Source organism: Budorcas taxicolor, chromosome 21 (assembly GCF_023091745.1).
Source record: "Budorcas taxicolor isolate Tak-1 chromosome 21, Takin1.1, whole genome shotgun sequence".
NCBI lineage: Eukaryota > Metazoa > Chordata > Mammalia > Artiodactyla > Bovidae > Budorcas > Budorcas taxicolor.
The window spans coordinates 33,102,735-33,118,269 of NC_068930.1; the positions used below are offsets into that span (position 1 = coordinate 33,102,735).

At 48.5% G+C, this 15,535-nt stretch overlaps 1 protein-coding gene across 3 annotated transcripts in view; it reads left to right on the top strand.

Annotated features, from left to right (window-relative positions):
• PCSK6 (proprotein convertase subtilisin/kexin type 6) overlaps positions 1-15,535 on the top strand; it is a 171,833-nt gene that overhangs the window by 138,683 nt on the left and 17,615 nt on the right. For 2 of the 3 annotated variants that reach the window (XM_052659403.1, XM_052659405.1), the window contains exons 14-15: positions 13,755-13,934; positions 14,055-14,093. In XM_052659403.1, coding sequence (XP_052515363.1) covers positions 13,755-13,934; positions 14,055-14,093 — 219 coding nt within the window. The remainder of the gene's footprint in view (positions 1-13,754; positions 13,935-14,054; positions 14,094-15,535) is intronic. The other variant, XM_052659404.1, reaches the window with a different exon arrangement.

Genomic DNA, 15,535 nt, shown 5'->3' on the forward strand with positions numbered 1-15,535 from the left:
TGACCAGGGATCTAAACAGCACACCCTCCATTGGGAGCATGGAGTCTTAGCCATGGGACCACGAGGGACACCCCTGTGGTGTTCCCTTGGATAGAAAGGAAGGGACCAAAGAAAGCCCAGGGAAGTCGTTCTTTTTGGACTTCACACTTTGCTCTGTCTATCTCGCACCACACCCTCTGTGTCCTCCCAGGTTTGCTCAGCCCCGCTGCCTGGGGACCTTGCCTCTGGCCCAGTGGGGAGGTCATGCCCCATGTCAGCTCCCTGGGTCCCCTGGAAGCTGAAGGCATGTCTGGGGCACAGCTGCCCTGTCGTACAGGTTGAAGTTGAGTTGGCCCTTGTGGAGAGGGAGGAAGAGGGCCAGTCAGACTCAAGAGGACATGGGAAGGCTGCCACTTTCTCTCCACCTCCAGGTCACATGTAAATCCCAGCTTTCCAGTGGCAACTGAAAAAATGCATACCTGGTGAGTTGAGAGTTAGGTTTTATTCAGTGGACACACTGAGGGCTAAAGCCCAAGGAACTGCCTCTCGGATAGCTCTGAGGGATAGCTCCAAAGGGCAAGCGGGGAGCCAGGGCATTTTAGAGCATTTGCAACAAAATCCAGGTAGTCCAAATATCAAAAAATTAGTATTAATTAAAGAAAACCAGCCATCTCAAGTTAAGGAACTTGGCGTGTTTTTGTGTGTGGGAAGAGACAGAGCTCTGGGCTCCCTGAAGGCGTTCCTCTGACACAGGCACCCCAACACCCGAGGCCAGCACCCTGCTCTTCATCTTGCAGTCCTCCAGGGTGCATGGTTGTGTGGGAGGATGGAGGTGCTGCAAGCAGCTGAGGGCGCCATGGGCAACCTGTTCTCTCCATTCTGAGTTCCTGCAGTGCTCTGGTCCAGCTGACTCCATGGTGGCAGCATCCTTTGTTTACTGATACGGAGGTGAGGTCTTAGTTCACGCCAGCACCTAGCTACCTGGAGGGGCAGGTATCACACCTGGAGTGCACTGGAGGTTTGCCCAGGGAGCAGGGCGCACACCCTTCCTAGCCCTACAAGGTCCATGGGGAGGAGCTCCTCAGCCTAGAACCTGCAACTTCGCTGGGAACACACAGCCAGTTCAGTATCTGTTGCCCCCTGCCTGCCCAGCCTTCCCTACCCCCATGATTGCCCCTCCTTGTAAAGCCTCAGCCCATAGGCTTTGCCACAGACTCTGGCTTTCTAGAGAACATGGCCTCAGCACAAGGTCGTTGGCAGATTGGGTGTGTGCTCCAGTGGTCCCTGTGAAGTGCTGGGAGGGTGGTCATCATGGGCATCCCGTCAGCACTGGCCCAGTGTGATGCTGGTGTGCTAAGAAAGAGCGGAATGCTGTCTCTCCTCTCCAGCACCTGGAATGTGGCTAACATGCAGTCGTTGGATGGGGGAGTGAGTGAAGGTGCCTGTGGCTGTAAACCTTGTTTAAATCAAAAGCCCATATAATTTGAATCATCTGTTTTAAGCTATGCATACTCATCTGTTCATTTCAGTTGCTCAGTCTCAGTCATATCCGACTCTTTGTGACCCCATGGCTTCCCTGTCCTTCACCAACTCCTGGAGCTTGCTCAGACTCATGTCCATCAAGTCAGTGATGCCATCCAATCATCTCATCCTCTGTCGTTCCCTTCTCCTCCTGCCTTCAATCTTTCCTAACATCAGAGTCTTCTCCAGTGAGTCAGTTCTTTGCATCAGGTAGACAAAGTATTAGAGCTTGAGCTTCAGCATCAGTCCTTCCAATGAATGTTCAGGGTCGATGTCCTCTAGGATTGGCTGGTTTGATCTCCTTGCAGTCCAAAGGACTCTCAAGAGTCTTCTCTAGCACCACAGTTCAAAAGCACCAATGCTTCAGCATTCAGCTATCTTTATGGGCCAATTCTTACATCTGTACATGACTAATGGCAAAACCATAGCTTTGACTAGATGGACATTTGTCCGCAAAGTAATATTTCTGCTTTTTGCTATGCTGTCTAGGTTGGTCATAGCATTTCTTCCAAGGAGCAAGCGTCTTTTAATGTCATGGCTGCAGTCACCATCTGCAGTGATTTTGGAGCCCAAGAAAATAAAGTCTGTCACTGCTTCCATTGTTTCCCCATCTATTTGCAATGCAGTGATAGGACCAGATGCCATGATGTTCAGTTTTTGAATGTTGAATTTTAAGCCAGCTTTTTCACTCCCCTCTTCACTTTCTGCCATAAGGGTGGTGTCATCTGCATATCTGAGGTTAAATTCATAACCCATATAATAATCAGTTAAAAGAGGAAGAAATTAGTCTCTCCCATGTGACTGTTCTTTCCCTTTTTTCATCATAAAAAGTTCCATGGTTTCTTGATTTCAGTTCAGTAACTTTCATATGTTTCTTTCTTACTGAGAGCATAGCTGTTCTCACTCTCTTGTTGGTTTTATTGACTGTTGAATTGACATCTGCTTTGAGCTAATCTTCACTTCGAGAAGAAGAATGGAGCTTTTGCAATCTGTGTTTGATGGCTCGATTTATCTCGTACTGGCAGCTAGGAAGAAAGTCAGGTTTCCAGCAATGCCTTCTGTGCTGGCTTCCAGGTTTGTCACTAAAAACTTTTCTGGGAGATTGCTCCTGCTGCCTGGAGAGAACTGAGCACGTTGGGAGGCCACACACACAGATGTCCAGAAGCCCCGCTCTAACCCCATTAGCTTTGAGAGTACTTGGTGGGTCTCAGAGGGCCTCTGCCTCCCTTCTGCTCTTTCAGGGGCCTGTTGTAGGACATTGTTCCCCTGAGTCTCCTAGTGCGGGAGGGAGAGGGAGGGCGACACCCTGCTTGTCCAGGTTGTGCAAGCTTGTGCACGATCTCAAGTCATGGCTTCATTCATCATTCTGTGTCTCCTGGTCTTGGGTGGAACAAAGAGATGAGATTTTTCTTGAATACTTCGTTTTTACAAATAATACACTAGACATTGATAAAAATGAACAGAGAATCGTGGGAAGAGGAAGAGCTCTCCTGAAAACCCCATCCCCAGGTTCCCCACCGTCGCATCAGCCACAGAGGTGCAGCCACCCTGGTCAGCATTCTGGCAGCCAGATCCCCTCCCCCCAGTCCCCCACCCTCAAGTGCATTGAATGTTTGAAACACTTAACTTTATCCTTTTTCAGAAACACGTCATATTCAGTATGTCCATATTTCCACTTGAGTTTTTCAGACTTGACATTTTACAGCGTTTTCTAACCGTGCTGCATGTCTGACTTTGTATTTCTTTTTGCTACTTGCACATCTCTGTAAGCAGCATCTTATATATTTTTATAATACCTTGCCAAGTAGAAGTATCATCACTTATTTAGAAAGTTTAGTCAATCAGTCTTGTTCGACTTTTTGCGACCCCACGGACTGTAGCCTACCAGGCTCCTCCGTCCATGGGATTTTCCAGGCAAGAGTACTGGAGTGGGTTGCCATTTCCTTCTCCAGAGGATCTTCCCGACCCAGGGATTGAACCTGGTCTACCACATTGTAGGCAGACGCTTTATCGTCTGAGCCACTAGGAAAGTCATTTATTTAAACATCCCACTATTTTAGGACACATAGATTATTTTCTGGGGGTTTTGCTGTTATAAATAGACAACTTAGTGCAGAAAGTGTTTTCCTAAATTTAAAAGTATTTTCTTAGATTCATTCACCAGAATAAAAGGTCATAGGACAGATAAGCAGTGGAAACCACAAATATACATATTCCTGATACTTTTTTACAATTTGCTTTTCAAAATGGTTGAACCAACCTACAAGGTTATCAGGCATAAGTAGGCACTGTCATTGCCAACTCTCGAGGAGATAAATGCTATCTTCCTTTCAATTTGCATTGTGATAATTAGGAGGTTGAACGCTTTCCCATATGTTTGTGTGCACAGTGTGTGTGTGTTTAATTACCCTTTCTTTTTTTGTCCGGAGAATAGTCAGTATTGTTATTATCAAGCTAATAGGTGCTTCATGTAAAATACAGATGTAATAACCCTTTCTGGATTATAGCTCCTATAAATATTTTTGTGGTCTCTTATTTGACTTAAATAGTCTTAAGACTTATATATAGCCTTAGTTCAGTTTAGTTCAGTTGCTCAGTTGTGTCCGACTCTTTGCGACCCCATGAATCACAGCACGCCAGGCCTCCCTGTCCATCACCATCTCCAGAGTTCACTCGGACTCACAACCATCGAGTCCGTGATGCCATCCAGCCATCTCATCCTCTGTCGTCCCCTTCTCCTCCTGCCCCCAATCCCTCCCAGCATCAGAGTCTTTTCCAATGAGTCAGTTCTTCACATGAGGTGGCCAAAGTACTGGAGTTTCAGCTTTAGCATCATTCCCTCGAAAGAAATCCCAGGGTTGATCTCCTTCAGAATGGACTGGTTGGATCTCTTTGCAGTCCAAGGGACTCTCAAGAGTCTTCTCCAACACCGCAGTTCAAAAGCATCAATTCTTCAGCGCTCAGCCTTCTTCACAGTCCAACTCTCACATCCATACATGACCACAGGAAAAACCATAGCCTTGACTAGACGGACCTTAGTCGGCAAAGTAATGTCTCTGCTTTTGAATAATACTATCTAGGTTGGTCAAAACTTTTCTTCCAAGGAGTAAGCGTCTTTTAATTTCATGGCTGCAGTCACCATCTGCAGTGATTTTGGAGCCCCGAAAAATAAAGTCTGACACTGTTTCCACTGTTTCCCCATCTATTTCCCATGAAGTGATGGGACCAGATGCCATGATCTTCGTTTTCTGAATGTTGAGCTTTAAGCCAACTTTTTCACTCTCCTCTTTCACTTTCATCAAGAGGCTTTTTAGCTACTCTTCACTTTCTGCCATAAGGGTGGTGTCATCTGTGTATCTGAGATTATTGATATTTCTCCTGGCAATCTTGATTCCAGCTTGTGTTTCTTCCAACCCAGTGTTTCTCATGATGTACTCTGCATAGAAGTTAAATAAGCAGGGTGACAATATACAGCCTTGACGTACTCCTTTTCCTACTTGGAACCAGTCTGTTGTTCCATGTCCAGTTCTAACTGTTGCTTCCTGACCTGCATACAGATTTCTCAAGAGGCAGGTTAGGTGGTCTGGTATTCCCATCTCTTTCAGAATTTTCCACAGTTTATTGTGATCCACACAGTCAAAGGCTTTGTCATAGTCAATAAAGCAGAAATAGATGTCTTTCTGGAACTCTCTTGCTTTTTCCATGATCCAGCGGATGTTGGCAATTTGATCTCTGGTGCCTCTGCCTTTTCTAAAACCAGCTTGAACATCAGGGAGTTCACGGTTCACGTATTGCTGAAGCCTGGCTTGAAGAATTTTGAGCATTACTTTACTAGCATGTGAGATGAGTGCAATTGTGCAGTAGTTTGAGCATTCTTTTGCATTGCCTTTCTTTGGGATTGGAATGAAAACGGACCTTTTCCAGTCCTGTGGCCACTGGTGAGTTTTCCACATTTGCTGGCATGTTGAGTACAGCACTTTCACAGCATCTTCTTTCAGGATTTGAAACCGCTCAACTGGAATTCCATCACCTCCACTAGCTTTGTTCATAGTGATGCTTTCTAAGGCCCACTTGACTTCTTAAATTTCTTCTCTAGAGTTTCGCTCATTCTCTTTTTATTCCCACTTTGTGATTTGATTTTCTTCATGGTATGATTTGAGGTTTTGTTATTTGATTTTTTTTTTTAGTATAAGGTAAATATCTTTCATAAATTGCTAGTGAATTACCCCTAAACAAAGACAAAATTGGAATGTTAAGAGATGGTGTGGGCTTCTGTGTCTGGCACCAGAAAGACCAAGAACAGAACAAGTAGCGAAACAACTAGAATACACAAAACAAGCTGTGAAGTCCAGCTGTGTTGACAGTTCCAATAAAGGTAGACAGATTGCTCCATTTAGAAGACAAAGATCGTCAGATTAGATTTTTGAGTGTTTGCTGTTGCGTCTGCCCCACTCTGCCTTGAGGCTGGCTTGTGCAAAGATTCTCTGCCCATGGCTTGTGGTGGAGTTCAGCCAGGAGAACTTCAGCAGGAGAATAGAGGGAGGAAAGTGGTACTTCTGTGTGAGTTATTTATCCCTTCAGCATCCCTTGGGGTCACACGCTCCCCTCCCCTTGCCTATAGGCTATAGTACACCTGTGGGCTTAACACCGCTTCTGTTTCTAGCCCTGGGGAACCCCATCATCCCTTTCCTCTGCTCATTGTTGTTAAGCCACTTCAGTCGTGTCCAACTCTGGGACCCCATGGACTGTAGCCTGGCAGGCTGCTCTGTCCATGGGATTTTCCAGGCAAGAATACTGGAATGGGTAGCCATTTCCTTCTGCAGGGGATTTTCCCAACCCCAGGGATTGACCCCACATCTCCTGCATTGGCAGGCAGATTCTTTACCACTGAACCACCTGGGAAGCCATTGGATTATCTGAGTTTAATTATGCTATCTGCTTCATGCTGTGACTGACCAAGAGAGCTATATGTAAGAACAATATTTAAACTATAAGAAAACTGCAAAGTTAAGAATCAGTGGATGGTAAAAGGTAGCCCAAGAAAATGCTAACCAAAGAAAGCCGATGTAGTTCCGTTAACTTTGGAGAAACAAACGTTAAGGTGGAAAGCCTTCCTGAAGCTGGAAAGAGGATCACTGATGTTGATAAAAGATTTGGTTCAGTCCTGACGTGGCCTCGAAATATATAAAGCAAAAATTCATTAAAACTCCAAAGAGAAAAAGACAGACTAACGCACAAGGTGGGAGGTTTAGGGTACCTCAAGTACATTTGATAGATAAAACAGCAAAAGTCAGTAGGAAGAGAATTCTGAACATCACAGTTGAAAATTAGGTCCAACCAGTGTGCCTACACACAACGACCGAAGAACACACTCGCCTTTCCAGCACAAGGTGGATTGTTTATGAGAATTGGGCACGTCATGGGCCATTTGGCAAGCTTCAGGCTATTTCCAAGGACTGGTAGTATATAAACCCTGTCCTCTGAGAGTACACGTAAGAAATCAAAACTTAAGAGGTTACTAGAAAAAGCCTATACATTTGATAGTTGAGCAACACTACTAAATGACTCGTGTCAAAGGAAAATACCATAATTTAAAATAGGAGATCGTTGGAACTGGATGATTATAAAAATACTGCTGATCCAAACAGGTAGTGAAGGTTAAATAGAGGTGACAGAGGGAGGCCTAGCCCCGAGTGAAGGGAAAAAAAGCTGCTCTTCCCCATGCTCCCCCTGTGGATCCAGGTTTTAGGTGTGACCATATTCCTTCTGCCTGAAGAGCTGCTTCTCCATTTCTTAGCCTGCTGTCCATAACCCTTCCCTGCTTGGATTTATCTCAGAATATCTTTATTTCAACCCATCTTTTGGTTTGTTTTTAAGGATAGGTTTATTTACTGACACGTTGATTTTGACTCTGCTGACCAGAATCAAGGCGAGGGCACCATGGCTCCACCTATTTCTGAAGTTATTTTCACTGGATCCTGGGTCAGTCCTGTTTCTTTTCTATTATTTCAGCACTTTAAGAAGAGTACATTTTCTTCCCGTCTCCACTGTTTCTGATGTGAAGTGCTTGCATTTACTATGAAAACAAGCATTGTTTACATCTGAGCTAGCTGGCATGCTATGATAACATTTCCGTTCTCATTTTGTTCTGGCTAGCAAGTTTGCTGAATACGAAATCAATAAACAAAAAGTGTGTTTTCACATTCCAGCATGCAGAACCTTAATCATTCTTAGTGCCTCACTGATAAATAGAAAAGGACCCCCACACATGTGAGAAGTTTATGCAACATCAAAACAGACACAGACTTTACAGAAAACAAACCCTGGGGGGAAGAAGCAACTCAGGCAGCAAAAACAAAGAGCAGGACCAGAAAATTTCAAGAAAACTGCAGCTGGTGTTGTAAAATAGAAACATGGAGTAGGGAAAAACCCACTTCTTCCTCCCTCCTGTGTTTCTCTCCCTGTGTCTCCTCTGTTGTTCACACAGAGCTCTTTACTTCGGGTCACCAAACGTGTGGGGATGTCCCCAGGCCAGGCAATTCTCTGCAGCTCCAGCTGGGTGTGCTACAATGTAACTCCATTCTGGCACCACCTGCCACAGGACAGCATCAGCCCTACAGACTGAGCATTCAGTCCAGCAAGACTATCTGCCCCCTCTTCCCCACCCCACTGTGCTTGGTACACCAGTTGTAATCCTGGGTTATCACCTGTGCTTTTGACCGACTGCCTATAGATCTGAAGACCCCCTCCTTGAGTTCAGTTCGGTCAGTTCAGTCACTCAGTAGTGTCCAACTCTTTGTGGCCCTGTGGACTGCAGCACGCCAGGCTTTCCTGTCCTTCAGCAACTCATGAGCTTGCTCAAACTCATGTCCATCGAGTCAGTGATGCCATCCAACCATCTCTTCTCTGTTGTCCCCTTCTCCTGTTTTCAGTCTTTTCCAGCATCAGGGTCTTTTCCAGTGAGTCAGTTCTTTGCATCAGGTGGCCAAACTATTAGAGCTTGAGCTTCAGCATCAGTCCTTCCAATGAATATTCAGGACTGGGATTTCTTTGGAAGGAATGATGCTAAAGCTGAAACTCCAGTACTCTGGCCACCTCATGTGAAGAGTTGACTCATTGGAAAAGACTCTAATGCTGGAGAGATTGGGGGCAGGAGGAGAAGGGGACGACAGAGGATGAGATGGCTGGATGGCATCACTGACTCAATGGACATGAGTCTGAGAGACCTCTGGGAGTTGGTGATGGACAGGGAGGCCTGGCGTGCTGCAATTCATGGGGTCGCAAAGAGTCGGACACGACTGAGCGACTGAACTGAACTGAACTCAATTTCCTTTAGGATTGACTGATTTGATCTCCCTGCAGTCCAAAGGACTCTCAAGAGTCTTATCCAGCAGCACAGTTCAAAAGCATCAATTCTTTGGCACTCAGCCTTCTTTATGGTCCAACTCTCACATCCATACATGACTACTGGAAAAACCATAGCTTTGATTAGACAGACCTTTGTCAGCAAAGTAATATCTCTGCATTTAAAAATGCTATCTAGGTTTGTCATAGCTTTTCTTCCAAGGAGCAAACATCTTTTAATTTCATGGCTGCAGTCACCATCTGCAGTGATTTTGGAGCCCAAGAAAATAAAGTCTGTCACTGTTTCCATTGTTTTCCCATCTATTTGCCATGAAGTGATGGGACTGGATGCCATGATCTAGTTTTCTGAATGTTGAGTTTTAAGCCAGCTTTTTCACTCTCCTCTTTCAGCTTCATCAAGAGGTACTTTAGTTCCTCTTCACTTTCTGCCATAAGAGTGTGAGGGTGGCAGAGATTTAATAAATTCTTTGTTGTTCATAACTTTGCTTATGGCTGAAGAAAAGCCAGGAATTCAAAAAGATTAGTTCAGAGCCCTTGATCTAACAAAATCTTTCCCCCACATCTAGCTTGTTTGGATTAGCGCTTAATTCAAAATGCTGGAAGAGAAAAGCGATATCGTTGGTGGTACTTTCCTATTGGCAAACTCTGCCTTAGTCTTGCCTTAATTCTTGTTCTCTCTTTGAATAGGAATAACCCTGTTTGTTCATTAGGAGCTCAGTTCATTGAGAGGAAATGCACTGAAGACAGTGAATGAAGACAAGGCCATTTGTCAGCGACCTCGGGCATCAGCTTGGATTATCCTGTCCTCCCCCTGCAGTGCTGCCCGAGCACTTGAGCAGGCAAATGTGCCCCTCCTTCTTCTACGGTCTCAGGAATCTGATGGAGAGACAGCCAAAGCATTGGGATCAGGGCATCTTTTAAGAACCCTTTCCTGGAAACTAATGGTACTGGTTGGGTTTCTGTAAGGATACCTTGTGCAGAGTTGACCAATAAGCAGTACATTCTTGTTAAAAGGTCCTACTGCTCTGGGTGAAGGTCCTGTTGAGTGTTGGCTGGCTGGGTCTCTGGTCTAACCTTGGAGTCCTGTGGAGTATGGACTGGGTCTTTGTTGCTCTGGATGCAGTTCTGTGGAGTGTGGGCTGGGTCTCTGCTATAAATCTGGATGGAGTCCTGTGGAGTGTGGGCTGGGTCTCTGCTCTAACCCTGGATGGGGTCCTATGGAATGTGGGCTGGGTCTCTGCTCTAAGCCTGGGTGGAGTCCTGTGGAGTGTGGGCTGGGTCTCTGGTATAAACCTGGATGGAGTCCTGTGGAGTGTGGGCTGGGTCTCTGGTATAAACCTGGATGGAGTCCTGTGGAGTGTGGGCTGGGTCTCTGCTATAAATCTGGATGGAGTCCTGTGGAGTGTGGGCTGGGTCTCTGCTCTAACCCTGGATGGGGTCCTATGGAATGTGGGCTGGGTCTCTGCTCTAAGCCTGGATGGAGTCCTGTGGAGTGTGGGCTGGGTCTCTGCTCTAACCCTGGATGTGGTCCTATGGAATGTGGGCTGGGTCTCTGCTCTAAGCCTGGGTGGAGTCCTGTGGAGTGTGGGCTGGGTCTCTGCTATAAACCTGGGTGGAGTCCTGTGGAGTGTGGGCTGGGTCTCTGCTCTAACCCTGGATGGAGTCCTGTGGAATGTGGGCTGGGTCTCTGCTCTAAACCTGTATGGTGGGTCTTCTGCTTCCTCCTTGGTTCTTCCCTCTGCGTCTCCTCTCCTCACAGTGAGGGTGGACTCTGGGCATGGTAAGAGTGCTGGGAGCTGGCACGGGCTATGGGCTACATCCTCGGAGCTGTGGATGGGTGTGGAGTTGGAGGAGGGGGCGCAGGGACTACCTTGCAGCTGAGAGCCCAGAGCTGCACTTCCACGTGAGTCACTTTTCTGAATCTCTACCATCGTTAAAATCATTTCATTCCCCAGGCCGATCCGTGAAGTAGGTGTTGTTAATGTGATCCCACTTTACAGATGAGGACACTGAAGAACAGGGAGAGTGAGTGCTTTGCCTGAGGCCTCTCAGCTAGCAGGTGGCTGAGCCAAGATTCAGTGCCGGGTCCTTGCTCTGCCAGCCTCGCCTGGTGCCTCCTCATGTGACCCAGGCTATAGGCTGTCTGTGACTGCAGACATTCAAAAACAACTTCAGTGCCTGTCAAGAGCATTGTTAGTAAGTGACGCCACATCTCTCTGAGGCAGTGATGGAAAGATCAGCAGGATGTGTTTTAATGGAAAAGCCCAAGTGCAGAATGTGCTGCCAGGTGTGTTGATAAAAGGGACGGGGCAGAATATGTATTCATGTTTGCTTGGATAAGAATAAAACACCTCCAGAAGAATGCTCAGGAAACAGGTAGCTGAGTAGCCGTGGACAGAGATGGTGGCTTGGGCAGGCAGGTTGGGGGGACTTCCACTCTGCTCCTTCTGCACTTGTAGATTTTGAGCCTTCGCGTTTGTTTCAGAAATGTAAATCAAAAGCACTGGGCCTCAGCTTTTTCACGTTTGCTTCCTCGACTGTATAACCAGTTTGTTTCTTTGTTGTTGTTGTTCAGTCGCTAAGTCGTGTTCTACTCTTTTCGACCCTGTGGACTGCAGCACGCCAGGCTTCCCTGTCCTTCACCATCTCCTGGAGCTTGCTCAAACTCATGTCCGTTGAGTCAGTGATGCCATCCAACCATCTCCTCCTCTGTCATCCCCTTCTCCTCCTGCCTTCAATCTTTCCCAGCATCAGGGTCTTTTCCAGTGAGTTGGCTCTTCATGTCAGGTGGCCAGAGTGTTGGAGCTTCAGCTTCAGCATCAGTCCTTCCAATGAATATTCAGGGTTGATTTCCTTTAGGATTAACTAGTTTGATCTCGTTTAAAAAAAAATCATTTATTTGGCTGCACCTGGTCTTAGTTGCGGCACACAAGATCTTTAGCTGTGGCATATAGGATTTAGTTCCTCTACCAGGGATCAAACCTGGGCCCCCTTCAGAGGAAGCAGAGAGTGTGGAGTCCTAGCCACTAGACCACCAGGGAAGTCCCTGTTTATAGATCTTTAAACTAAACTTAATGACTTAGTATTCATATATGTGAAAGGCAATATATGCCATGTTTTTGGTTGTTTTTCTTTTTTTAAATCAAACCATCCACAAAGGAAAACAATAAAAAGGAAGTCTCTCTTCTATTCCTGAACCCCAGCCTCTTCTCCCGGCCTCCCCTCTCGGCCTCCCTTCCAGGCCTCCCTGCAAGACAGATCCTCCTGCTGGTTTCTTGGGATTATTTTTCTTGTCAGCTTTATCGAGATATAATTGGCACGTGGCCCTGAGAAGCATAAGGTTACAGCACAGTGCCTTCCGCATAGCGAGAAGTGATTGCTGCAGTCAGTCTCCCTAATGTCCTACCCATCATGTCCTACAGACACACAAGGAAGGAAAGAAGCTGGTTTCTCCTCATGAGGAGAACTCTTAAGAGCTGTTCCCATGGTTTTTTGGTATTGGTTCTGCTCTCCCTGCTCACACACAGGCTGTGCTGATCCCAAGCTTAGAGCAGCCTCCCTTCTCTTGTTTGTCCCACCAAACCTCTGCCTAAAATAAGCATCTGACTTTAGTGACGAGGCCTTTGGTGGGGTTTCTGGAGACATGATACAAAGTTGAAATAAATCTCAACTCTGATTACAGCTCGTAGAGCCCTCGTTGCTGCCTGTGGTCATACGCTCTCCTTGCAGTCACTATGAATGTTCCTCACTCAGCACTGTGAGGAACTGATTTGATCCTTGGGGCTTGAGAATGGACGGTGCTTCCTAGCCTGGCTGTGTTTGCTTCACCTGGGCCCACATGAAGCATTTCCCTGTCAGTATCACTTGCTGTGTTGGGAACTTGGCCACGGAAAGAGCCACACCCTCTGGAGACATGTCCCAGGGGACCGTCAGCCCAGGACAGGTTCCTTACCTGCTTTAATCCTAGTCAGGCCGAGAGGGCCTGAGCCTGTCTTGGGGGCTTTTTGGTGGCTGCAGCTCTCGGGCTGGGACCTTATCCGGCCATGCTGGGTAAGAGAAACCAGTGCTGACCTATCTCCCACTGCATGACAGAACCAGTTCCTGTGGAGTCAGTCCTCTTCTCAATAAACCCTGTGTAGCTGGGGCAACCGGAGCCCATTAGCACAAGACGACGCTTGTCCTTCAGCAGGTCACACTGGCCCTCGGCCCCTCACCTGCACGATGATGACATCAGTGACCCTCCCGACACAGTCCCACAGCCCCGAACACTGGCCACACATGTTGAGAGAGGGAGGCGGCCTGCAGTCGTGTCTACCCCTGCCCTTGTGGGCTGTATTACATCAGTGATCCCACCTGCACGGTGCAGGCCAGGTTCCCCTTCTCCTCACACCTGAGCATATCCAGCTGCCCCGGCCTCCTTCCCTCATAGAGGCAGCAGGGTGGTCCCTGCTGCTCCCTGTCCCCTTCCCTACACATGCAGACCAGCGAGGGTACCAGTCATCTTTCTGTTTCCAAGACTCACCGTCCTGTGACCCAGGGTAGAGACCCCAGCTAGCACGTTGGAACACATGGGATGAGGCTGAGGGCCCGCCTAACCCAGATCCATCCCCTGGATTTTCCCAGACAGGGAGGGAGCTACTTGTTGTGGGGGTGGCAGTCATTTGTGGGGGAGGGGCTTCACCACCACCCAAGGAGGGAGAGGTGGCTGGGCAGGGGGTAACAAGGGGGGAATGGCACTGGGCTGGGAGCCCTGCTGTCAGAGGAGGGCTGGCGACCTGAGCCGGCAGCGCCAGGCACTTCTGGGGGGCGGAGATCCCTGGCTGGAGCACGTCCTGGGCCTCCTGAGGGCTTTCTGGACTCTGGGTGAATCTGAATCCTGTGCCTTCCAGGGAAGCTGAGGGAGTGGACGCTCATCCTGTACGGCACCGCTGAGCACCCCTACACAGCCTTCAGCACCCACCAGTCCCGCTCTCGGATGCTGGAGCTCTCTGCCTCGGAGCTGGAGCCCCCGAGGACTGCCGTGTCACCGTCCCAGGCCGAGGTTCCGGAGGACGAAGAGGACTACACAGGTACTGAGCCTGCAGCCGGAGGACACGCCTGCTTGTCCGCTCCCCGGTGGCAGGCGGGTTAGGGCTGCCGGTCTCCTCCTGCTCGGGAGTCGTAGTAATGGTGGTCGTTTGCACTCGCAGCTCCTTCCTCCCCCGGCTCTCCTAGTCTTTTACAGACCAGTAAGTATGCTGCAAACCAGTAAGTATTCTACAACCTTCCTAGGACGGTGATACAGGTTCCCTGTGCCCCAACAGAACATGGACGTGCCCCCGGCTAGTGGCACTCCTCTGGGGCACCCCCTTTCCTTCAGGGGACCCCTGGCTCCTGGCTCAGCCTCCAGACCCTCTCCCTCATCTGTCTGCTCTCCGTCCTCGTGGCCAGGATGTGGGAAGGCCCAGGGCACTGACGGGAGCCGGGACGTGTGGGCATGGCCAGGAGGAGTGGCTGGCGTGGAGACCACAGAGGACCAGGGGACAGGGTGGGGGGACTGGAGGAGGACGCGTGACAGGGTCAAGGCCTGATGTCGGAGGAACACTCGCAAGCAGCAGGGGTGCCTCCTTGCCAGTGGTCTTCCTGCAGCACCCCCACGGGTAGCCCTGGCTCAGCCTGCAATGCTCCATGCCAAGGACCTGGCAGCCTAGGCAGCCGTGGATGCTCCCAGCACTGGGCCGGGCATGATCTTGTGGGCATACCTGGCTGAAAGCTTTCCTTTGCCTCAGAACCACCCCAGTGATTGTGAAATGTGGAATCTTTCTGGTTGGGCATATTTTCCTTGGCTAAATATTTCAGCTGCTTGATAAATGATGAGTGAGATCTAAGACTATTGTTGCTTTGAGTTATCTAATAGCTTCTGGAAAAAAAAATAACAAAATGGAGAATTCCATCAATACAGATCAAGCATAAATTATGGGTGATTCAATTTTAAATTTCTCCTACCGTGCCTTTAAAATGAAGCATTGAATTATGTATGGACTAATCTGCTCTGTTTCCCCCTGTGATTTATAAACAGTGGCAAGATTCAGTAATTATTAATAAAGGACGGATTCCCTCCCCGCTAAAATCTGCTATGGCTCTAACCTCACACTGTCCTGGAATGTCACTGTAACTCTTATGCAGCCCAGGCCACTCAGAGCCCGACCACAGGGATTAGAGGGGTTTCTTTGGGACTGAGGGGTGTTCCTGACCCTCAAGGAGGTTCCCTGGGGTCTTGGGCAAGTAGGGCGGGCATACCAGTAACAGCAGAAGAACAGGAAAGGGGCCAGGGCAGGAGGGGCATGGAAGGAAGGGTGAGGACTTGAGGGGGGGGGCATCTCCTGGGTGCCTGGGGATCCCCTCTGTCACGGACAGACAAGCCCGGGTACAGAAGCTGAGGGAGAAGGAGAGGGACCGAGTGGGGAGACTGTGAGGTGCAGCTGTGACTGTGGACTTTGTGGAGTTTCTCACACAGCTGAGGGCTGAGCTTGAGAGGTGGCCGAGAACTGGGGAGCCTTCTTGGATGCCAAGCTGGTCATGCTGATGGTGCCTGGGGGGCACTGGGCCCTGTTCATTCCTGGCTCTGGCAGTGGGGGCACCGGGCAGTACTGTGATGAGGGGTGGACAGGTGCCGGGCCAGCCCTCCGGG